General features: G+C 40.3%; 4 protein-coding genes across 7 annotated transcripts in view; 3 read left to right on the top strand and 1 right to left on the bottom strand.

Annotated features, from left to right (window-relative positions):
* Positions 1–4,261, top strand: part of LOC135348896 (T-complex protein 1 subunit delta-like) — a 35,852-nt gene extending 31,591 nt beyond the window's left edge. For both annotated transcript variants that reach the window (XM_064547277.1, XM_064547276.1), the window contains exons 8-11: positions 334–473; positions 1,016–1,250; positions 2,238–2,351; positions 2,729–4,261. In XM_064547277.1, coding sequence (XP_064403347.1) covers positions 334–473; positions 1,016–1,250; positions 2,238–2,351; positions 2,729–2,746 — 507 coding nt within the window. In that variant the 3' untranslated portion in view covers positions 2,747–4,261. The remainder of the gene's footprint in view (positions 1–333; positions 474–1,015; positions 1,251–2,237; positions 2,352–2,728) is intronic.
* Positions 4,262–6,535: 2,274 nt separating this feature from the next.
* On the top strand, positions 6,536–8,497 carry LOC135348825 (uncharacterized). The gene has a single exon (XM_064547184.1). The coding sequence runs from the start codon at positions 6,580–6,582 to the stop codon at positions 8,263–8,265; it is 1,686 nt and encodes a 561-aa protein (XP_064403254.1). The 5' UTR covers positions 6,536–6,579; the 3' UTR covers positions 8,266–8,497.
* A 3,142-nt stretch (positions 8,498–11,639) lies between these two features.
* On the bottom strand, positions 11,640–21,723 carry LOC135348907 (uncharacterized). Of its 3 annotated transcripts, XR_010398818.1 has the most exons (10): positions 21,492–21,723; positions 21,287–21,392; positions 21,136–21,200; positions 20,526–20,645; positions 20,350–20,395; positions 19,811–19,892; positions 19,600–19,707; positions 19,373–19,444; positions 18,996–19,161; positions 18,755–18,844 (listed from the first exon to the last, which is right to left on the bottom strand). XR_010398818.1 is itself a non-coding variant. In XM_064547294.1 (9 exons), the coding sequence occupies exons 1-9, from the start codon at positions 21,696–21,698 to the stop codon at positions 18,694–18,696; spliced, it is 957 nt and encodes a 318-aa protein (XP_064403364.1). In that variant the 5' UTR covers positions 21,699–21,723; the 3' UTR covers positions 11,640–18,693. The 3 variants fall into 3 exon arrangements, 2 of the variants coding, with proteins under 2 accessions (XP_064403364.1, XP_064403365.1); XM_064547294.1 differs by lacking the exon at positions 18,996–19,161 and having other exon boundaries at positions 11,640–18,844; XM_064547295.1 differs by lacking the exon at positions 18,755–18,844 and having other exon boundaries at positions 18,862–19,161.
* A 47-nt stretch (positions 21,724–21,770) lies between these two features.
* On the top strand, positions 21,771–24,085 carry LOC135348892 (uncharacterized). Its single transcript, XM_064547271.1, has 3 exons — positions 21,771–22,022; positions 22,354–22,459; positions 23,120–24,085. Exons 1-3 carry the CDS (start codon positions 21,870–21,872, stop codon positions 23,932–23,934), a joined length of 1,074 nt encoding a protein of 357 aa, XP_064403341.1. The 5' UTR covers positions 21,771–21,869; the 3' UTR covers positions 23,935–24,085.
* Positions 24,086–24,438: the final 353 nt, after the last annotated feature.

Genomic DNA, 24,438 nt, shown 5'->3' with positions numbered 1-24,438 from the left:
TGCTGCCTACGCTAGCTAAGTGGGCAAGGCCTGAATTTTTGTTTGCGTTTTTGCTAGGTACACTCTAGGGGGCCTAACTCGAGTATGGAGCATCCGTTTTAAAACTAGGAGACATTTTTATGTAAAGACGAGATGGTCAAATTGTACTCTATTGTTTCAATGCCTAGCCAAAATTAATAGGCGTTTTCTATGGTAAAAATCAGCAATTAATTTTGTTGCCTGCTTTGGTGTCTGAGATTGGCAATGGAACATTTTATTCTGGCTCTAGCACAATTAGTCTGATATTCTGCATGTATTGTGTCACCGCAACTACGGCAACGATTCTGTTTGCAGATGGAGAACCAGGTGATAGTGTCAGACTATTCTCAGATGGACCGCATCCTCAAAGAAGAGAGACAGTACATTCTCAACATCTGCAAGAAGATTAAGAAGGCAGGCTGCAACGTGCTGCTCATCCAGAAGTCTATTCTCAGGTATGTGTCTTCAAGAGTTGGTCTGTGTCTGTGTGTGTGTGTTTCTCTTTAGCTTTTATTTAACTTAGGGAGTTTTCATGCGTGTAGCAGTCATCCTTACTGATCATAATGGAGTAAAACTGAGTGTCTGTTGAGTATGGCTCATAACTCTATGTAGACAGCTTTACTTTGTAGAAGTGCACCATCGTCCTTTGTTTGCGATCATATTGATATGTTGAGCTGACTGCCTTCCATTATATGTTTTGGTATACAGTGCAAGTATCCAGCAGGCATTATCTAGACCATTGTGGTTTTGCCTTTCTTGAATCTTGCTACAACAAATGAAGACTGCTGTTTGAGACTTGAGAGGTTCATCAGTACTCTCGAGTCATAAAAGTATTGTCTACAATTATGTGGGCAATACATTGAATCTTGCTGTATACTGGCACAGTTTGGGGCCCCCTTGGAATCTATAAGGTTTCACTATTAATGTCCATTCAAATTATACTGTATGATCAGGGTGTCCATATCTCCCTAATGATTTTCTCGTATCATGTGTGCAGGGCTCTGATTGCAGGTGGGGGTGCTCCTGAGACAGAGGTGGCCCTGCGTCTATTGGAGTACTCTCAGACTCTGAGTGGGATGGAGGCCTACTGTGTCCGTGGGTTTACCGATGCAATGGAGGTGATCCCCTACACTCTGGCAGAGAATGCTGGTCTCAACCCTATTGGTGTGGTTACTGAGCTTAGGAAGAGGCATGCTAATGGGGAGAAGACGGCCGGGATCAACGTGAGGAAGGTGAGTGACACTGCATGTGTGTACTGTAGAGGTGCATACAGTAGAACGTCGGACATCTTTGTTACAGAGGCAGGCTTTATGCCGGATAATTGAATGGATAAACCATACCTTGATCCACCCACTTAATTAATAAACAGAAGTGCGAATGTAGATGCACGTGATCGTCTGCACAACTGCATAAGATAAACTGTGCATACACATTAATTTTAAAGAATGCATCCATTTTCTGGTTATTAGTTTGAAGTTTGACCCTATCGTAGAGAAAATTGCCCGACCGAATATGGAGAGCCGGATAATCAATGTTCTACTGTAGAATGTGCTGGTGGTGTTTGCATGAACTTTAGTGCATTACCCACCAGAGTACAGTATACAGTACGTGACATTGCACGTAAGGCAGCAATATGTGTATTTATTACTTGTGTGGGCGATGCCACTGTCTAAACTAAAAATGCAATAATTATGGTGGCCCATTTTTGATTTCAACTGAGTGCAACAATTCTTTTCTTGCTGCAGAGACTAACGGAGTGTTTTCTTGCAAGTATCCAGCAGGTTCCATCTAGTACTCAGTGGTTGAAACCTTTCCAGAAACTTGCTATATTGATACGGTTTAGGCATCTGTTTGAGGCGTGTTAAATTTCACATCATTTTCTCAAGTCATAGAAGATTGTCTACATGTAGTTCTTTCTTATGATCTCGAAACTAGACCTTATAATTCAGTCACGTACACCATTGCATAGGACAGTGTTGGTAATATAGAGTACCCTAATATATACCGCATAGCGCGAGAAGCAAAAAAATAATTTTGGTGGATGGACCTTGAACTTTGACTCATTGTTTGCTTCCAGTATTGAACTGTAGGGTTGTGGTCATTTGAACCTCTATCCTAATTTGCAAAATGTTTAGGTTGAACGATCTGCGAAGCGAAGTGCTAAGTGTTTTATGGTATTATGCCTTATGTCTTTAATATCAGTTGTTGTTTCCCTATAGGGCACCATAACTGATATTCTTGAGGAGAATGTGGTGCAGCCTCTGTTAGTGTCCACGTCAGCCATACAGCTGGCCTCAGAGACTGTCCGGAGCATCTTGAAAATTGACGACATTGTGAGTTTTACACCACTTCCTGCCTAAATAATTATCCAATCGTTGACGCTTATACATGTAATTGTACAAAATAGCGTTATGGATTGGCCTCCAACTTCAAAATTTAGCATTGTTTACTTCCAGTCTCTATACTCTAGGAGTGTGGTCGTTAGCTCTATCTTCAAAAAGAAATGTTTATTTTTGAGCATTCCGCGAAATTTAATTTCACAATAGTAAAGTGCATGTACATGGTAGTTGTCTATAAGTTTGCTGCTGGAGATCATAGCTAGTGGATTAATCTTCACATACTGTTACAATGTATCTACGGACTACCTGCATACTGTAATTAAGTTTTGGGTGATGCTTTGACTTTTTGTTGTTGTCTTTTCCCCTTGCAGTTGAATGTACTTAGGTGAGGACATGCATAGTCAGCCATTAGAACAGTGTACTGCGTACTATATAAGTTAACGTATGCACATACTATATGTAGTAAAGCATCGTTTGTTATTAGTAAAACCAGTAAAACCAGTAGGTTTTACATAGGATTGGCAGTGGGTTTGCCTGTGTTTAGCAATATTTCAATTATTTTGACTCATGTTCAAACTGTTCTATCTCTGCAGGGAAAGGCCACATCAAGAAACTGGCTGAACAGATAGTTTATTTAGCCTTTTCTCTATTTGTATCTCTCATTTCATAATCCATAAACATTTTAATGAATGAATATTTTCATTTTAAAAATTGCACTATTTCGACGTTTCACCGCTCTTTGTCTGACTGACTAAGTAAGTGAGTAAGTAAGTAAGTTTCTTGCCCAGCATTTACTCCAAGTACAGCCATCTCCAGGACATTCTGCACAGGGTTTCCAAACGACTACAACCTGGATTACAAAGCGCTTCTTCAGATTTGCGATTGCTTCCACAAGGCAGATGACCTCTCAGTCTCTATTTCTCTTACCTAGACAATTCCGCCATCTTTAATGACTCAGCAATTGTGTTGTGGCCAATAATAATAGATAGGCGTGGCTAATAAACCGTGCGCCTAAAATCAGTGCAGCAGTGCTTTTCCAGAGCCTGAGGTGTTCCTTTTCTTCACACTGTTCAGCTCTAGCTCCCTTTCTCTGAAAGGCATGCTATATGCACTGGCTAGATATCATGCTCTTAAAATGGCTGTCATTTAATACTGATTCGCAAATTCAACATAATTATCAAGCAATAAATTATTACTCATTATACTATAATTATTAGTCCAGAGATATTCTAGAAGATATCTGATTAGTCCTGTCTTCTCTTCTTGTACTGCCTCTTAACGTTCCACTTATGCATGTCATGATACGTAAACTGTACTGAAAAAGAAAGGGAATCCGACTAGAAAAACATTTGCAATGTGAAAAATTGCTAGGATTGGCCAGGGGAACCACAAAAAAGCGTGGGAACAAGAAATCAGACGAGAGCATAACTCCAATCCGTTACAACGTCATGAACATGTACAATACATAGTATATTAAATAATAGACTGTGTTCCAGATCCACCTATCAGCTTCCATCCACCACATCATTCCATGCAGTCACCAGTACGGTCCGTGCATGTTACTACGCATGGATGGACTGTGTGCACCTGTGCTCAACACTGCATGTATTAGGAACATCAATTCATCACAAATCATCATGATTATGTGCCCCACATTCTAAAATGGATGTATAATAAATATATATAGGGATTGGTCATCACTCCACCAGTAAAAATTGCGTGGCATATTGGCTGGGAAAACATGGGAAAACTACCAGTATACATGTGATTGACGTTGTAACGGATTGGAGTTATGCTCTCGTCTGATTTCTTGTTCCCACGCTTTTTTGTGGTTCCCCTGGCCAATCCTAGCAATTTTTCACATTGCAAATGTTTTTCTAGTCGGATTATTATCATTATTATCTGTGATCTCATTGTAGCATATATAGAGTGCATGTGAACACACCCTTACATGTGTATAGTGCACTGAGAGAGAAAAGATGACTGCCAAGTCTCCTGAATCCAGATATGCCGCTCAATCAACCTATATTATACATACTGAGGAGCCTGAATTTACCAGATAGCGATGCTGTAAAGTGAAATACAGATTACTTCAAAAGGTGCTTTAATACACCTAATTTTGCTGTGGACATTTCTGGTTTTGGCTCTTTGGATAACACTGTTCACAGCATTTCTTGAAAATAGAGAGCATCTTAATCCAGTTAATTACGTTATCTTTCTGCCCTATGTTCCATGGTTTGTGTTTGCATTACTGTCTGGATGGATAGCTGATACTAAGTGTGGGAACTTCACTATGGTGAGAGCTGGTGTTTTGATTTACTTTGTAGCTTCAATAATGGCCTCTATACTCCAACTTTACGTCGATTTACCCATTGCCGAAGACCTTGTGTATGCTCCATCTTCAATTTTGATTCATTTTGTGGGTTTTGCTGGTCGAGCCATGATTTTGGTAACTTCTCAGTGCAGTTAGGTCTTGATCAAATGCCTGATGCATCTTTGCCTAATGTAGCTAGTTTCATCTGTTTTGCGAATGCTTGCTCTCAGTGTGTCCTTTGGCTTTATTTTGAAAGACTTTGAATCCACAATATTGGCTTCCCAAAATTGTACTGATGTCATGATCTGGTCATTCTCCTATGAAACGTCGCTCTGGGTGGTTGGTTTTATAGCAATCTATGAGTTTCTCATTTGCAGTGCCCATTATATCTTCCATTTTGACCTCATTTCTATAATTATACGATAGCTGTAAATGGTATCTCATTAGTGGTCTCAGGTCTAGACTATGACAGTGTTAATTACAACTCGGATTGGTTTTGGATCATGATCTCAGCCCCTCTAAAAGTGATCTTGCTAACTTATGCCATTGAGTTTGTGTCTGTGCACAATCTCCACACCAAATGAGAGCTAGGGCTTATAATTATGATTGGCTATATCTAAAATTTATATCAAACATTGTTGCTAACGTTCTAGCAGGGGTTCCGCACAGTGTGTTCTGACTCTCGGTATTGTTCAATTGCCTACAGCTCGATGGCAACTCTCTGGAGTGTCATCGGTTTCGTATTGTTTGGAATTTTGAGCCGCTGGTACAAGATGATATAGCTACTCCACACAGGTGGGTGGAAGATATGCCTATGAAAAATATCTCGCTTCTATGACAATCAAAACATTTTAGGCTATTTAATTATGGGTCTGTTTAATGTACATGCTCTGGTAATAATTAAAGAACCATGACATTGCATGTGTTTTGGCTGACACTTGAGCATGCACACTACAATATTGGTAGGTATAGACCATCCACTTGATCATAATTATATATTATTATTACTAAAAATTTATTATATATTATTATAATTAATAATTATTATTAATTATATATTATATATTATTATTACTAATAATTATATATTATTATTACTAAAAAGGCCACACCATCTATTTGTCAATGTGACTATCATATCATTTAACAGCTATTATTATGAAAATACTGTATACTAATCTGTTATGATAAAAATTAATGGTATAACGTTTATTATTATATTTTCGTGGTTGCTGCTTGCACTGCAGGTAAAGGTAGACAAGGTTGCTTTATTCATGGGTAAAATATTCGTGGTCAAACCTTCAACCATGAAAACTTTACCCTACGAAAATTATCCGCTATAATTATATATATGGTACTAGTCTCGCAAGCAGCCGTCGAAGAGGGAAGGACGTCTGGTCGAACCCGCCACTTTTCCGTGATACTCAGAAATGTTACATGTGCATGCAATCATTATGTCACTATAATTGATGAATGTCAAGTATTGTCAGAACACGTCATATTAAATATTGTTAAAGTAGAAAAGCACAGTATTTTAATAGTCCGCAAAAAGTATTATTTTCTACAAGAAGGAAGAATCCCACTATAGTTAGATGTCGCTCAGGTTGCCGTGTTTTGACGAGCTTCATCTGGGAAACGCCTCTACCAATGCAGTATAGCCACATGAATAGACACATCTGACTTGGATTGGCACTACTTCTGTCGTATAAAAGAGTAATAAAGCAGAGTTCATGAATTCTGCTAGCTACGTCTACTAGATAGTGAGTTCTGTTGCATGCCCTCTGTTCTTTTATACGCCCATGGTATACTAATCTGTGGTCTAGTGAATCCCAAGTTCCCATGCAATCTTATGATTATGGTTAAAGTGTAAACCACATAGAATGTGGAACTCCTGTGTAGACAGAAAAGATGGCTGCCATATCTCTTGAATCCAGTAATGAATTTCTTGGCACTCTCGATCTACCAGTCAATCAACCTGTTGTTTATACTGAGGAGCCTAATTTCACCAGATGGCGATGCTATAAAGTAAGGTACAGATTTAGGTGGATTACTTTAAAAGGTGCTGCTTACCTAATTTTGCTGTGGACATTTCTTGTTAGTATTGGTTTTGGCTCTTTGGATAACCTGTTCACAGCATTTCTAACAGTGTTTGAAAATAGAGAGCATCTTAATCCGGTTAATTATGTTATCTTTCTGCCCTATGTTTCATGGTTTGTGTTTTCATTACTGTCTGGATGGATAGCTGATACTAAGTGTGGGAACTTCACTATGGTGAGAGCTGGTGTTTTGATTTACTTTGTAGCGTCAATAATGGCTTCTATACTCCAACTTTGCGTCGATTCACCCATTGCCGAAGATCTTGTGTATGCTCCATCTTCAATTTTGTTAACATTGATTCATTTTGTGGGTTTTGCTGGTCGAGCCATGATTTTGGTAACTTCAGTGCAGTTAGGTCTTGATCAAATGCCAGATGCATCTTCGGCTAATGTAGCTAGTTACGTTGTATGGTTTGTGGCTTGTCTCTATGCTGGGAACTGGATCAACTCGTTATTTAAGAGAGTTCTAACCGACTGCTGGGCAGGCGAGGGAAATACCCCTTTGCAAGTCATGTCTCTGGTGTCAGTAGTTTCGTTATGCATTGTGTTGTGCTCCGATTTTTTGCTTTCGAATAAGTTGCTTATTTTAGAAAACAAGCGTCCTCAATCTTTCCAAATAATCTTCAAAGTTCTCAAGTTTGCTAAAAAGCACAAGGCTCCCCTCAATCGCAGTGCTCTCACTTACTACGAAGATGCTATACCCTCTAGAATTGACTTGGGTAAATCGAGATATGGAGGTCCGTTTACGACTGAGGAAGTTGAAAATGTTAAAACTGTTTTGCGAATGCTTGCTCTCAGTGTGTCCTTCGGCTTTATTTTCACTTCATACTATCTTTTTCAGCAGTTTGCGTATGTGAAAGACTTCGAATCTACTATATTGGCTTCCCAAAATTGTACAGATGTCATGATCAGGTCATTCTCCTATGAAACGTCTCTCTGGGTGGTTGGTTTTATAGCAATCTATGAGTTTCTCATTTATCCATTTGCAGTGCCCATTATACCTTCCATTTTGAAGAAAATCGGATTTGCCTCATTTCTTACGATAGTTGTAAATGGTATCTCATTAGTGGTCTCAGGTCTAGACTATAACAAAGAGCTAACTGATCCTTACGACTCGGACTGGTTTTGGATCATGCATTCTCTGATCTCAGCCCCTCTAAAAGTGATCCTGCTAACTTCTGCCATTGAGTTTGTCTGTGCACAATCTCCACACCAAATGAAAGGGCTTATGATTGGCTATATGTGGTCAAACTACTATATGTCAAACATTGTTGCTAACGTTCTAGCAGGGGTATTCCACACAGTGTGTTCTGACCCTCGGTATTGTTCGATTGCCTACAGCTCGATGGCAACTCTCTGTAGTGTCACTGGTTTCGTATTGTTGGGAATATTGAGCCGCTGGTACAAGATGAGAGTGAGAGATGATATAGCTACTCCACACAGGTGGGTGGAAGATGCCTATGAAAAGTATCTCGCTTCCGACAATCAAAACAATTAACGGTATAATGTGTGTACTTATATGTTTAATGACATTGTGTAAAATAGATCTAATGCCATTATACGTTGTGGCTTAATAATTGACATTGTGTAAAATAGATCTAATAATTATCAGTGTGTTGTGGCTCTGTTTATTGGCTCTGTTTATTTATAGACAAGGTGTGTAGTCTGACATTTGTAGTCTGAAAATGTTTGTTTTCTTGTAAGAAATAATCTTTTGTGTTGTCCTTTTGTATTGCAAAACCAGGGAAGGGTTTCATCTAGGATCAAAAATTTGGGAGGGAAGATTTGCGTGTCGCAAAATGTTTGGCTACGCCCACTTCTGTTGATTACATGCTTAGCCTAACGCATAGTAGATGTACCTTATGATGTGTGACATGTACTTAATGTGATGATGTCATTGTTGTAAAACCTTTTGGGGGGGAAGCTGACCCCTGCCTCCCCCCCCCCATTAGATGAAACCCTGCAGGGTGTGCATTAGGGTAGGTCAAGTAGGTCAGATGGCTATATTGTAGTGTGAAGACTTCCCCTGAACAACCCATGAAAACAGAAAGCAAATAAAGGACAAAACCAGCTACTGTATAGCAAGAAATTTTCGGGTTTTTCGAGGGCAGAGCAGCTAACGCGAACCTTAAAACTGAGATAAACTTCCCATGCACCGGTATTTTACAGGCAAAGCTATTGGTGGGTGTGGTTTCCTGGCATTGTAACGCGAATATTAGAACCCACGAAAATATCTGCTGAGTGCTCTGGAGCCAATGGGCGAAATTTTCACCCACCAAAATTTCCCGCTATTATTAGAAAGTTACAGTCGCCGTCTTTTTTCAACGTGACCCGATTAGAGCCTCGCTTCGCTCGGAATGAATGTTAGTAATAATAATAGTGAGTGTTCAGTAATAGTTTCATATCACCTCACACGCACGCACATTAACCCAAACACCTCACACACACACACACCCCACACACCTCACACATCCTCAGCGAATAACACATTCCCCTCTCCCTCTTTATAGCCCTGTTCCAAGTGTTGCCACAACCTCTCCACCTGAAGCTTGGTTTATCAGCCTGATAGCAACGGCGTTGGCATTCGCACAGACATCAAATTAGCCATAACTCGAGAAAGAAGCTTTAGTTTGCTAATCCATGAATCAAAATCCAAGAGAACATAGTATCTGAGCCCACCACCCTCACATACACGTTCACTGAACAGGGAAAGGGGTCAGGGTAAGGGTACAGCGTTCGGGTTGCCAGGAGCAACTCCCGGGAAATTTTTCAGAAAGTGTGTCCAGTCAAATTCTAGTGGTTCGTGAGTATATATTGCATACATTATTACGAAATTGTAGCTAGTATACATGAGTGTTATTTCACCCCTCTCCCTCTTTAATGCCCTCCTGACTGGTGTGGGTGTGAGTGCTACTAGTCTTAGTCTCTCCTGGCTGACGATGGTGGCCGCAGAGTCACTCAGTACATCATGCGCTATAGAGTATAGTAGGGACACCAGATTTCTGTGAGATTCTTCTGACAGTGACCCCCCCCCCCCCCCCGTTGCTCTTCAATGGCGTTACTCCCAGTCCACCTGATCAGCACCTCTATGAGTGAGTGTCTATAACTATAGATCTAGTGCTACTCACAAGTGTATATATAGTCTATTTACATCATTAATAGCTACATGTATTAATAGTATAATCATTATGTTTCCTCATTGTTCTTATTATCATAATAAATATTGTGCGCATAATATAATTATACAGTAGACTCTCGCTATTCCGGCTCTCTGGAGTACGGCCACCTCGATATACCGGCCATTTGGTTTGGCACGGATTGCTAGCTAAATTATGTTTACTGCACAATCACCCTGAAGTGTACAGCCACTCGTTATTCTGTATACTGGCCAGTGCTGGCTGTCCCAAACTAGGTTTTCAATGTAAGTTTATTACGGCTGGATATGACGTTTTGGGTAATATAGAGCAGAATGACTCATTATCATTCATCATCCTCGTTCCCAGGCCAATCCGTCTCCAATTGAACGCTAGTTGACGAGGGTTCCCAGGCCGATCTGTCTCCAATTGAACGCTAGGTCAACTAGCGTTCAATTGGAGACGGATTGGCCTGGGAACGAGGCTACCTCGAGACAAGAACCCGCAACAACTTTTACCACTTCTTTTTCTGTACTCTCTGTGTAAATTTGCATAATTATAATTGCCCTCTGTTCCCCTCAGGCCAACCAGTGGACCCAACCACCCTCATGGATGAGGTGAACGACCCACCAGCCATTCACCCTATTATTTTGACAGCATCGATGGGAAGACCATACGCTCAGCAGCCCTACGCACGAATGGAGCAGCTGGACCTTCAGGGATTTACGCATATGGATGGAGGAGGATATGTACCTCCTTTAAGTCTGCCTCCGATGATATTGCCACTCATTAGCCCTTCTAACCCGAAATATTTGCACGACCTTCGTGGACTCTGAAAGACTCAGTCCGCTCCTGGCCTGTCGTTTAATAGTCCTCAACAAGAACCCAGGCGTGCAACCTATCGAACTCTGTGAGACAGTCTGCAGAATCGTTGCGAAGGCCGTACTCACAGTCACAAGTGATGACATCCAAGATGCTGCTGGCTCTACCCAACTTTGTGCAGGCCAAAAAGCTGGTACTGAGGCTGCAGTCCATGCTATGAACCTCGCATTTAACTCTAAAGGAAGAAAATGCGAAAATGCTGTTCTTTTGGTCGTTGCTAGCAATGCTCTCAATCATCAGACGGCACTTAGAAATGTCAGGGTTTTTTGTCCATCCATCTTCACCATTCTCAATACCTACCGCCAGGACACCGAACTGTTCATCGATGGATCCACTCTGTTATCCCAGGAAGGTACTACCCAGGGTGACCAATTGGCAATGCCCATGTACGCCATTGCCCTGAAACCCCTAATGGACAGAGTTAACTGAGCCAGCCAACTCTCAGAAGCCCAAACAACTTTTGGCATAGTGCTTTGACTTTTTGTTGTTGTCTTTTTCCCTTGCAGTTGAATGTACTTAGGTCCTCAAACACAAGCCATTAGAACAGTGTACTGCGTACTATATAGGCAAATATGCACATACTATGATTGTAGTAAAGCATCGTTTGTTATTATTATCATTATTATCTGTGATCTTGTGATTTCATTGTTTAAAGCATATAATTATAGAGTGCATGTGGACACACCTAGGCTTACATGTGTATAGTGCAGTGAGAGAGAAAAGATGGCTAGTGATCATGAACTTCTTGGCACTCTTGATCTACCAGTCAATCAACCTATTGTACATACTGAGGAGCCTAAATTTACAAGATGGCGATGCTATAAAATAAGGTACAGATTTAAGTGGATTACTTCAAAAGGTGCTTACCTAATTTTGCTGTGGACACTTCTTGTTAGTATTGGTTTTGGCTCTTTGGATAACCTGTTCACAGCATTTCTAACAGTGTTTGAAAATAGAGAGCATCTTAATCCAGTTAATTACGTTATCTTTCTGCCCTATGTTCCATGGTTTGTGTTTGCATTACTGTCTGGATGGATAGCTGATACTAAGTGTGGCAACTTCACTATGGTGAGAGCTGGTGTTTTGATTTACTTTGTAGCTTCAATAATGGCCTCTGTACTCCAACTTTGCGTTGATTCACCCATTGCCGAAGACCGTGTGTATGCTCCATCTTCAATTTTGTCAACATTGATTCATTTTGTGGGTTTTGCTGGTCGAGCCATGATTTTGGTAACATCAATGCAGTTAGGTCTTGATCAAATGCCAGATGCATCTTCGGCTAATGTAGCTAGTTACGTTGTATGGTTTGTGGCTTGTCTCTATGCTGGGAACTGGATCAACTCGTTATTTAAGAGAGTTCTAACCGACTGCTGGGCAGGCGAGGGAAACAGCTCTTTGCAAGTCATGTCTCTTGTGTCAGTAGTTTCGTTATGCATTGTATTGTGCTCCGATTTTTTGCTTTCGAATAAGTTGCTTATTTTAGAAAACAAGCGTCCTCAATCCTTCCAAATGATCTTCAAAGTTCTCAAGTTTGCTAAAAAGCACAAGGCTCCCCTCAATCGCAGTGCTCTCACTTACTACGAAGATGCTATACCCTCTAGAATTGACTTGGGTAAATCGAGATATGGAGGTCCATTTACGACTGAGGAAGTTGAAAATGTTAAAACTGTTTTGCGAATGCTTGCTCTCAGTGTGTCCTTTGGCTTTATTTTCACTTCATACTATCTTTTTCAGCAGTTTGCGTATGTGAAAGACTTTGAATCCACGATATTGGCTTCCCAAAATTGTACAGATGTCATGATCAGGTCATTCTCCTATGAAACGTCTCTCTGGGTTGTTGGTTTTATAGCAATCTATGAGTTTCTCATTTATCCATTTGCAGTGCCCATTATACCTTCTATTTTGAAGAAAATCGGATTTGCCTCATTTCTTACGATAGTTGTAAATGGTATCTCCTTAGTGGCCTCAGGTCTAGACCATAACAAAGAGCTAACAGATCCTTACGACTCGGACTGGTTTTGGATCATGCATTCTCTGATCTCAGCCCCTCTAAAAGCGATCCTGCTAACTTCTGCCATTGAGTTTGTCTGTGCACAATCTCCACACCAAATGAAAGGGCTTATGATTGGCTATATGTGGTCAAACTACTATATGTCAAATATTGTTGCTAACGTTTTAGCAGGGGTATTTCACACAGTGTGTTCTGACCCTCGATACTGTTCGATTGCCTACAGCTCGATGGCAACTCTCTGGAGTGTCACTGGTTTCGTATTGTTGGGAATATTGAGCCGCTGGTACAAGATGAGAGTGCGAGATGATATAGCTACTCCACACAGGTGGGTGGAAGATGCCTATGAAAAATATCTCGCTTCTGACAATTAACGGTATAGTGTGTGTACTCAATCTAAAATAGATCTAATATGTTTAATGACATTGTGCGTTGTGGCTTAATAATTTACATTGTGTAAAATAGATCAGTGTGTTGTGGCTCTGTTTATTTATAGACGAGGTGTGTAGTCTGACATTTGTAGCCTGAAAATATTTTTTTGTAAGAAATCATCTTTTGTGTTGTCCTTTTGTGCTTTTCTTATTGCAAAACCAGGGCAGGGTTTCATCTAAGATCAAAAATTTGGGGGGGGAAGATGTGCACGTCACAAAATGTTTGGCTACGCCCACTTTTGTTGATTACATGCTTAGCCTAACGCATAGTACGTATGGTGTGTGACATGTAGTACTTAATGTAATGATGTCATTGTTGTAAAACATTTTTTGGGGAGAAGCTGACCCCCCCCCCCACTAGATGAAACCCTGCAGGGTGTGCATTAGGGTAGGTCAGGTAGGTCAGATGGCTATATTGTAGTGTGAAGACTTCCCCTGAACAACCCACGAAAACAGAAAGCAATTAATGGACAAAACAGCTACCGTATAGTGAGAAATTTTTGTTAGGTGCAAAATTTTGTGTTTTTCAAGGGCAGAGCAGCGAACGCGAACATTAAAACTGAGATAAACTTCCCATGCAGCACCGGTATTTCACAAGCAAAGCTATTGGTGGGTGTGGTTTCCTGGCATTGTGACGCGAATATTAGAACCCACGAAAATATCTGCTGAGTGCTCTGGAGCCAAAGGGCAAACATTTGCACCCACTAAAATTCCCGCTATTATTATAAAGTTACAGAAAGCAAAGATTAGAATCTACACATCGTTGAAATTACTGAGGTTTGATTTAAATGATGAAACTGAGGGATAAAGAGTTCCAGTTCGGTATTATGTCAGAATGTTTGTGGGATGAAGTGCCACAAGTGGTTAAATAGCATTTTGGTCTAGCATTTGGTCATGTGGATCACGGGGGGAAGGGGATGGGTGGGGTGAGTAACAGGGGGAGGAATACCTATTAATTAGTACACGTGTCCAACAGAGCAGCACTACATAGATACCCCATGTACTTGATACTTTAATATTTACAAGCCAAGATTCTTATTACTGCATAGAGCTTATTGGTAAGATCCAGATCACCCAGAGACAAGAAAAGTTCAGAGGTGTCATTCGTGGTTACTGTTTTTCTGACAATTTGGATACTGTGGGTGTGGCAGCGGACAGACTTCCCAGTGTTCACAGAACTGAAGAAGCTGCATGTTAGTGAAACTGAAAGCAAAGGGAAAATGTGAGGGCCCGTCTAATGTATTAGCCGTCTCTATAACTATACATGTAATACCTCACGAATTATGTTATGTGCATAGGAAAAAGCGGAAGTTGGAGGATGTTTAGCCACCAGCTGTCAAGAAGACAAAGGAGGAGCTGGAGGATGAAAAGGTACTGAAAGTGAAGACATTACTTCCATTCATTGTTACTGGTCTAAAATTGTGCACTTCTCCTTTTTTATTCTACAGTAGACTCTCGCTATTCCAGCTCTCTGAAGTACGGCCACCTCGATATACCGGCCATTTGGTTTGGCACGGAATGCTACCTCTATGTTTACTGCACAAAACTCACCCTGAAGTACGGCCACTCGCTATTCCGTTTACCAGCCAGTGCTGGCTGTCCCAAATAACGTTTTCAATGTAATTTTATACGTGTATTACGGCCGGATATGATGTTTTGGGTGTGGTTTAGTAAATAAAATTGGATTACACTTAAATAGAGAGCAGAATGATTCATTATCTTTCATTATCCTCGAGACAAGAACTGCAAATCAGTGATTAGATTCGAGGTAAGGTCGTTTTTAAGCCGCGGCTAATTATCTAAAGTACGGCCACCTCGCTATTCCGGCCAAGCTGCATGGTCCCAAGGGTGGCCGGATTAACGAGAGTCTACTGTACTACCGTATAGCGGGTAATTTTCGGGGGGCAAAATATTCGTGGTTTGAGCAATATTTACCGTATAGCGTCTTTATTCTACTACCGTTATAGCAGGTAATTTTCGGGGGGCAAAATATTTGTGGTTTGATCAATATTTACCGTATAGCGTGTAATTTTCGTGGAGTAAAATATTTGTTATTTTCGTGGGCAAGCTGACCTCCACAAAAATTTTCCCCATGAAATTGCAGGCATGGCTTACCGGAACGCAGTGCAGGCAATGAAGTCAAACAAAATTTTTACTCACGAAAATCACCGTTTTCGAGTTGAATAAAATCCGCTGTAGGGTAGTCACTTCGTGGATAATATTTTCGTGGTTGCTGCTTGCACTGCAGGTAAAGATGTGGCCCCAAAAAATACCACTGTTCCATAGGCTATAACAAGATACCATGGCCAACACACCTGTTCCATGATTGTAATAATATATACAAGCATCCATATAAAAATACACAGTCTATATATATATAATGAGTGTGTGTGTGTATTGTACTTGCATATATGTACATGTGCTAATAATGTGTAGGATGTTATACACATTACAGACAGTATACTGTACTTGTTTGTACATTGTGTGGCTATAAATAGTAGCAACAGTGCACTCTTGATGTAGATCTAGAGTAATTGTAATTAATTAAATTTTGTGTGCTTGACCGCAAGACTTCAAGTACAAGTGGTGGAAGAGACTGTTGGACTCAAGTTATGTGCTGTTTTTGTAGCATTGAGTTTAATTGTGTTCACCTTGTATGCATGAGGTCACTTTAATCGTATGGTGTCCTATTAGTGACTGAAAAATCCCGTATTACCAGTAATTGCACATCGTCATTAACAGCGTATTGTTTCGAATGACGGCCGCTGCCGAAAATGTTAATAAAACTACAGAGAACTTCATCATACACGATTAGTATGGTTACTCGTGCAAAAGAGATTAATAGCACTCATAACAAGCACTGGCAAGGTCATTAGCACTCGGCTACGCCTCGTGCAATTAGTAGCCTTGCCATTGCTTGTTACTCGTGCTATTAATCCCATATTGCACTCTTAACCATACTATTGATTGTTAATCATTTGTGATGCAGTTTTAAGGACATTTTTAGCTGCAGTTTCAGTAAAAAAAATTAGCTGCGGCCGTTATTCAAATGTGCGGTCCTCAAGGCAGTAATTGCACGTCGTTAATGACGACGTGCAATTACTGATACGCGATTAATCACTGTATGAATCACAGTGAATAATAGGACAACATGCGATTATATACTAATGCATACCTTCTAAACGCATGTATGGAAATTTTGGAAAAGTGAATCGTTGTAAGATCAAAGGAAGTGCATTGGCAATAATCTACTATAATTTATATACTACAGTCCTACAACATTGTTATATAACTGGCATATAAGACAGCAACACGGCATGTCTGCAATACCAGGAGGATTCATACACTACTGGCAATACATAATCATAGCTATAGCTTATTGAGTAACAGGTCTATCCATAGCACTTTTAATATCAATAATTCATGAAGTGGGCAAAAGTTTAAGGCCACGGACTACCAAATACGAACTAGCAAGTACGAAATACTAATTGCAACTGCAAACTAGATATCTATATCTATAGGAAGAGTACGAACTACGAAATATCATGTTTGAAGTATTAAGTATCTGAACTTTCAACTACGAATGTCAACTGCTATAATTATAGTAACACTCAGGGCCACCGTAAATTATAGATCTAGTCAACAGTTCACCAGTTACTGCTATATATAGTATAATTATTATTACAACATAGATGTATTATTAGACTCTCAGGACGTGGTCAACCTAGATGGTCATGTGCTCATTGCCTTATATAAAGGCAGGGTCACTCTTGGAGATTTGTGATGTATTAAAGTGTTTGCTAGTAAAGTCTACTAAAGCTTTTCCTGGTAACCTGTGTTTTTTAACACTTCACAATGAATCCCAGTTCTAAGGTGAAAGCTGTTTTTATAGGAATTACCTATGAAAACATGAAGACAGCGCTACCTACACCACTTGGTGTTATCCCCTTCATCTATGCAAAAAAGTTTAAGCAGAACCTGGTTTTGAAAGGAGTGTTCAGTGAAGACCAATGTGTGATACTCACAGACTGGAAAACTGATTTCAAGATGGCGAGCAAACAAAATGTCATCCAGGCTCTCACTGATCTCATTACAAATGCAGACAAATCAGGTGACAGTCTTCTCTTCTACTTCTGCGGTCATGGTATTGCTTATCAAGACCCTGAAACAAAGAAATTTATTCAGCGCAATGGACACTGGGGATCCCTTAAAACTCTCAACAGTGATGGAAATCTCGTGGATGAGTTCTTTGATACAGAATTTCGTGCTATCGTATCCACCGTTGCTCCGAAAGTGAATTTGTCAATGTTTATTCATGCTTGTCATGGGGGGGTCATGTTCGTTGCACCTGGTGAGAAGCCAGCAACTTATAAAGGAAAAGGAATAGCACTATCAGCAGTTGATCCCACTATACCAACAGCCATTGAAAATCCTTCCAATACAGACTTCTCTACTCGTCGCGATTTTTCAGTTTTTCTTGTTGAAGACGTGGTGAAAAAGTTGCCAGAAGATAAAGCAAAGTGGCCAACCTACACTGAAGTATATACGGTACTAATTGATAGGAGTAAAGTAAACCCGGATCAAACGGGATCAGTATTGATGCCTGTGCTGTATCACGACCCAAGCATCGATCCATCTAAGTGCAGGCTCCTATCAAAACCCTGAATAATTATGATAGTGTAACTCTGAACTATTAATCTCATTAGGTTGTTTGTAGAATTCTGTTTCATATATACAAACAGGATGTATTTTATAACAAGAGTGACCATGATTATACCATAGATAAAGGAAAAAGGGCCCAGGGATTGGAAACGGGAGCACCTCGCAACAATCCATGTTTCCACGCTGTTTAATCAAGGCTTTGTTTTACACAAAGAATAAATAATTATGCCTCGGTGCGCATGCGCAAGCGAGGTATACGGTAGTGTGTTTGTGTGTGTGTGTGTGGGTGTCTGTCTGTGTAGACTGTTACAGCTGCTCAAGGATCAATGAAGTGCAAGTAAGAGTTTCTATAGGCTTCTAGTCATGTTTTCTTGGATTTGTATTCTTGGATTTGCAAAATAAAGCTTTGTTCTCGAGTTATGCCTAGTTTTGCTTACTTGGAATGCCATTGCAGCCTTTTCAAAAGAGTCCGTAGCAAAACTTGTTCACCGAGTGTTGCTACTCTACTTAGTAGTTGGCTCTGCACTAGAATGTTAGCTACACGAGTGAGAAGAGAGCTGCAAAGCTCTGCTGATGCAGCCATTAGATTTGAAGTTTTGGCATCGATCGTTTTTAACAACAATCGTGGTTGATCATTACCCACTCTTTGAGTTTCCCTGTTTCAAAATTAATGTTCATCATGATTATAATGTGTGTACAATTATTATAAAAGCTATAGCTTTATGTTATGTAGCTTTGACCTCCACCGAGGCATCAGCACCCGCAGTGCTTTCATTATGACGGTAGTTGCCAGACTAAAACCAGTACAGTTAAGTGTCAGTGAGGGTGAGTAGCATTGTTAGATAATTTATGGTTATAGAGGACCTTTGGATGCAAGTCAGATAAAAACCCCAAAGGCCAAAATAACTGTGCCTTGTGTCTTGGCTCACATCCAAGGGGACTTTTTTCTGCCAGCAAATCCTACAGTTAAAGTATTATATTACACCAGTCAATGTCTATAACAAGTAGGAAAGGAGATCGAGTGCTAATAAAACCTTTCTGACACATTTACGCTAACGTGATTGTAAATTACATGAAATCAAGACAAAAGCAGCTGTAAGAGGCGGCTTACCTCAACATTTTTCTCAATAACGGCACAAGGCATAATCAGTGGCAGATCCACCAGAGGAGGATAGTCAAGGTCAAAAGGTCTTAATTAAAATGTGCTTCTGGAGGAAATTTTAATTGCACTCTGATCGTCTAATCCCTTTAGTACCTCCAACCCTTGGTAAACTTTACTGTGGTTGGAGGGAGGTAACAAATAAAAAATAAAAAATAGATAATCGGAATTAAAGCTGATTTGAACTTTTGACCCTGACTATCCTCCTCTGATATTACACAGTAACACTAGCTGGTAAAGCGTCATCAAAGCAAGCTATCATCGTATCAATTAATGTTCTAGTGCCTTGACAATCTTTACCCACTGATGCAAGTCAGTTTTTGCCCCACCTTCTGTTGTCAGTATTCCCATCCACTCTGCTGTACCAATCAGGGACGGTAGACTCAGGGTGGAGCCGATAGCTATGGTAACATAGACATAAGAGTGCATGTAATAGTGCTACATGCACATGCATACGTAAAAGATCCAGTAAAAGAATTATTCGCCTTTAGCGATTCTAGAGGCTCATTTAATTTCCCCACTGTTAGGCGGCCACTATCACAGCAAGCACGCTTACTTCAAGAACAGCTCCTCCCCTTTTCTGATGTGCTCAGTTGCTACAAACACAATCGTCCTAAGTAGCACACGTCTACTGGAAAAAAGAAACCCAGGCTTCCGATGATATCTGGAGGTGTAAGGCAAGATATAAGACATATTAAATGATATCATGAACCGCATGCACTAGTATTCTTGATAGACAGTGAATCTACTACACCTACAGCTCTCACATGTTGGGGACTAACGGGAGGAGGTCGATTGGAAAGCCAGCACTAATGTCAAATGAAAATGGCATCACATTAGGAGAAGTCCCTACATGTATCATATAGTGATGTTAGACACACATGTGATTCAATCAGTAGTAATACATGGATGGAGTGGGAGTTTATTATACAGTGTAGTTCTCTGAAAGAACTTTCAAAGTTTGGTCAGAAACAACATTCACAATGAAGGGGATTAGCAAAACACGTACACATGTGTACAGTACAGCTGTCAGAGTTGCTGATGTTTCAGCATGTCGTGTTTAGTACACAAACACGAGGGAAGTGGAATCAAAGGATGATGCAATAGCAACTATCAAGACAGGTGGTGTAGGATTTAGAAGAAACTAAGCCCAGGCTGTGTTATTTACATGCAGTTTCGAAGAAGTGATAAATATTTTAAAAATTTGACTCATGCCACATTCTAGAAATGTATACTGTACGACTGTATATGGTATGATTGTATATGGTACGACAGACTGACTGTATATGGTATTGCTAGCACTGACCATTCGGAGGATGCCTGATTAGGTGGCCAACAGCAAGGGGATTTCCCTATTGTAAAGTAAACACTGTCATGTTTAAAGTTTCACGTATATATACAAGTACTTGTAATGTGCAATGTGTGTAATGTGCACTGACATGCTATTATACAAAATTAATGTACATGTGCATGTACTTGTACCTCAGAAGAGATATGATCTTTAGCATCGATGATGGAACCATCCGTCCTGGCCATGAGGTAATGGTTGTCGTGAGTGATGTCAGGATACCCGGGTATCTCTCTCAGCTGTGAGGGTACATACTGCAGTGGAAAGGAAACAAGTAGAGATCGAGTGATTATAATGATCTGTGTGAAGTTAGGCCTATCTTTAAAACTATAAGCTTCCACAACTTTGTAAGCTTCATCCATATTTACTATTTTGTGTGCAGAAGTTGATTTCCTGTTTTGAACCTAATGGGAAGTATTCGTTCAATACAACATACGCCAGCTAAATTGGCAGCGAGTCAATGTGATCGAAGGGATTTTACTGCTATAGCAACCACATCCATAAACGGTGCCACTCTGCCTTGCTAACCAACACCTTTATAGGAAATTATTAGAGAGTATGGCGTAATTGCTTGAGGGTTAAGTTTTCCCCTAAGTATTTAGCACTTCCTTTCTGAGCAAGCATTATCAAAACCCACATTTCTGAGAGGGGAAATCAAGGCAACAATATTACTTAATAATCGCCTAAATAGAAATGATAAATGCACGACATGACAGCTGTGATAGCTATGGGAAATTGACTTACAATTTTTCCTGGGAAAAAGCACACGAACGCACCGGGCAGTATATGGCCGGCTTCTACTAGCACACCTGCAAAACACAAGAGGTGCTCTTTACAACACATGACTCACATGACACATTAGATTCTGTGTTGTGGTTTATATGCAATACTGCACCTGGTATCTTCATGTTCTCAGTGCAAGGCCGGGGTTGCACGGCAATGCTACCAGTAGTACTACCAACAGTTCCGTCATGATTATACACAATCAAGGAATCCTGTACCTACCAGTGCGTAGTAAAACACAAGATGTTAATTGGTGTACGCAATTTGAACTCAGTGATAAGCTTGCAATACACAATTTCATGCATGTACGCACGCACCTGTTGTTGTACGTGCTTATGTACAATTCTGTATTGCTCCTTCAAGGGGGTTTTTTGGTCTGGAATATCTCCAAATGTCTGGTCTCCTTTGATACCAAATCCCTTGTAGAAATGGACCAGGTGGTATAGCTTCCATATATCAGGTTGTTCAAGCTTTCTAACATTGCTTTCTAGTACCCTCCTTGCCAGAACCTTCACGAAAGACATAACTTTCCAATACCCATGCAGCCCCACCCACAGCCACGTGGCTCTGGATGAAGCCGTAAAATGCTATAATACTTCCACAGTGCATGCTGTTATAAAAACTGAAAATTGACAAATGCAAGCAGACACACAGTCAGTGATTCAACTAAACAGCATCTTCATCTTCATCTCATCATGTCTACCAAACTGTGTCTACTAGCTCTGGTGCTAGTTGCAGCCACCAATGTTATCTCTCTGCCAGTGAATGTTGGAAAACCTTCAGATAATGTGCAAAACATGCTCCCTCTGGAAAATGAGTACCTCAGATACCTGTATCAGACCATTGAGGTAAGTATGTACATGTAGCATCAAGCCTGGTGCAGGTGCATTTGCATTGCACTTTTACTGAATATAGGCCTACTGTACTGCAAGCTGATAATGACTATTCAAAGGCATTCCTGATTTGCAGTAGTGGCAGTGTTGAATGGAGCATGTACTGTGTAACTGATATGGTTACATCAAAGTTCATTTAATTTTGAATTCAGACTGGAGATACAATTATCTAATTTTGGTGCACTATGTGGTTTTCAGTTATAATTTGTGGTTGCTAAGTTGCTCCTGTTTCTGCATACTGGCTATACACTTAGTGAACTGTCATGATTTCATATGTTGTACGTAGGATTCAGGAAGACAACCTAGTGCAAATGGTGAGGTCAATCTCCTTAGAGAAGAAACCCAACGTTTTGCAAACATGGTCCAATGTGTGGCTGAGATCGACAATGAAGGTATAATTATTGACTGCACATGCAATCTCCCTATAACATAGGAAAGTTAAATTAAGACATAATAAATTCCTGATCGTAGTAGGTGGGTGTTGTATTCGGTGTGGGGGGAAGTTGTGGTATCCATAAGGATGAAGTTATCTGTTGTCAATGACAATATCTCCCACAACGCCTACTGTGTGTATAGGCTTCTTGTTGTTTCTTGGCACACTATTTATGTTGCCTATTTTAAAAGTGTTGCCCTCAATGTACACAGTTCAAACACTGCTAGTAGACCTTCAGGCTCATAGCTAGAAGCCTCCCACAGTTAAACAGCGGTTTATGAGTGAGACTAATGAGTTTAGGAAGCCATTGATGCCATACATGACTTAGCGTTAACAGATCGCATACAGCTGCAGTGTTAGGGTGACGGAAGTAGTCCTTGTTCAGGTTACCCATAGCTAATGAAGGGCGATGTAGTTCATTTGGGTACTAGTCTGCATATAGGAAGGCTAAAGAATTTCTTGTACCAGCTTGCACATGGCAAGCCATACTGTTGCACACCACAAGCATCTATTTGTAGTATGCCAGCCCAGTTATTGCAAACCACACAGACTTTAGTCTACCACAGTGTTCATTGCTATTTATAGCCATGACATCATCCTCTCTATTTCCCCCTTGCAGACACTGATGAGGTGACTGTCTCTGAAAGCATTCGCCGCACAGTTTCCTACAACCTCATCCACAACTTCATCAGCAGCACTCAAAAACTGATGGCGTTTCGATTGGTCATTCCTTCCTGTCCGTCTCCCTCTCTCTATCAAGTGAACGTTTACACCACTACTGGCGCTGAAAACCCTGAAGATTCGGGTTCATCACGGGAGAAGTATATGGATCTAAACGTTGAGATACTCGATCAGCTACCGTTTGAAGCAAATACAATGTATCAACTTGTTCTCGAAGTTACGAGTCCAGATGGGTCTATGGATGATGATGCCCTGGCCAATATCCTCAAGTCACTGAAACCAATGATGGTAGTATACTCTTACGACAATGATCTACTCAAGAACTTATTTCAAACCCCTGACACAAAAGTTTTGAAAAAACGAGACGTACAAGGTGTTTCACCCCCTACTGAATCAACAGGACTCACGCTCGAAGAAAAGAAACAAGAGTTTTGCCAAGTGCATACAGTTAACTTGACATCTTTTTATCCATGGATATCGCCAAACTTCGAACTCCTAAACCCAGGTTTTGCTTCCATGAGCTTTTGTTACGGCCATTGCAAAATAGATGGACAAGAGGAAAATGGCAAACGAATTACTGATCATGCTAAGTTCGTTGGACGTATGGACCCGCGACTGATCCAAGCTGAAATCAGTCCGTGCTGCATACCCACAGGCTATGCCATGACAAACCTTGAGTTTAGACCGAGAAACAGTGGCAATATTATAATGACTGTTATTTATAACCATGTGACGAGTTGCAAGTGTTATTGATGTGAACCATTTTCAATTATAGACTTGATCACCAATTCATTCTGTTACTCACCCTTGCAATAATTATTCTTTTTAATTGTGACTGCTGAATTAAAGAAAGCCAATTCTGTACAATTATTATACGTGTTTCTATAAAAACAGTCAAACATTGTTTTGCTACTCAATGGTCTATAGGACAGACTGCCATTCTTGGTGATTTCCGATAAATTATGAGCATTAACTGCCCGTCTTTCTCCTTGATAGCGGCCTAGAATCAAGGCTACTGTACGGTACGTGTAACTGCATGCTTTGCAAAAACTTATTGCATTCTTCCATGCACCCATTATCATGATGTAACGTTGTTATTATAAAGATTTCTGAAACTAAATTGACCATTGGTGCCCACATATAATTATACCGGTATGCGGATTATGGCTCATAGTTTTAAACGTAATATCACACTCTGTTTTTAGACAAGACACCCAAGAGTTAACATGTAGGAGACACTGACTGCAATTATGTAGG

The sequence above is a fragment of the Halichondria panicea genome, chromosome 15 (genome assembly GCF_963675165.1).
Source record: "Halichondria panicea chromosome 15, odHalPani1.1, whole genome shotgun sequence".
NCBI classification, from domain to species: Eukaryota; Metazoa; Porifera; class Demospongiae; order Suberitida; family Halichondriidae; genus Halichondria; species Halichondria panicea.
This window is presented reverse-complemented; position numbering and strand designations above follow the sequence as displayed.

Coding starts and splice junctions, on each gene's coding strand:
- LOC135348825 (XM_064547184.1), top strand. CDS start 6,580: ATGGCTGCCATATCTCTTGAATCCAGTAATGAATTTCTTGGCACTCTC.
- LOC135348907 (XM_064547294.1), bottom strand. CDS start 21,698: ATGTCTTTCGTGAAGGTTCTGGCAAGGAGGGTACTAGAAAGCAATGTT. Junction 20,646..21,135: donor GCTTTTTCCCAGGAAAAATT/GTAAGTCAATTT, acceptor TTTCCACTGCAG/TATGTACCCTCACAGCTGAG. Junction 19,893..20,349: donor AATCAGGCATCCTCCGAATG/GTCAGTGCTAGC, acceptor TGATACATGTAG/GGACTTCTCCTAATGTGATG.
- LOC135348892 (XM_064547271.1), top strand. CDS start 21,870: ATGTCTACCAAACTGTGTCTACTAGCTCTGGTGCTAGTTGCAGCCACC. Junction 22,023..22,353: donor ACCTGTATCAGACCATTGAG/GTAAGTATGTAC, acceptor TGTTGTACGTAG/GATTCAGGAAGACAACCTAG. Junction 22,460..23,119: donor GGCTGAGATCGACAATGAAG/GTATAATTATTG, acceptor TCCCCCTTGCAG/ACACTGATGAGGTGACTGTC.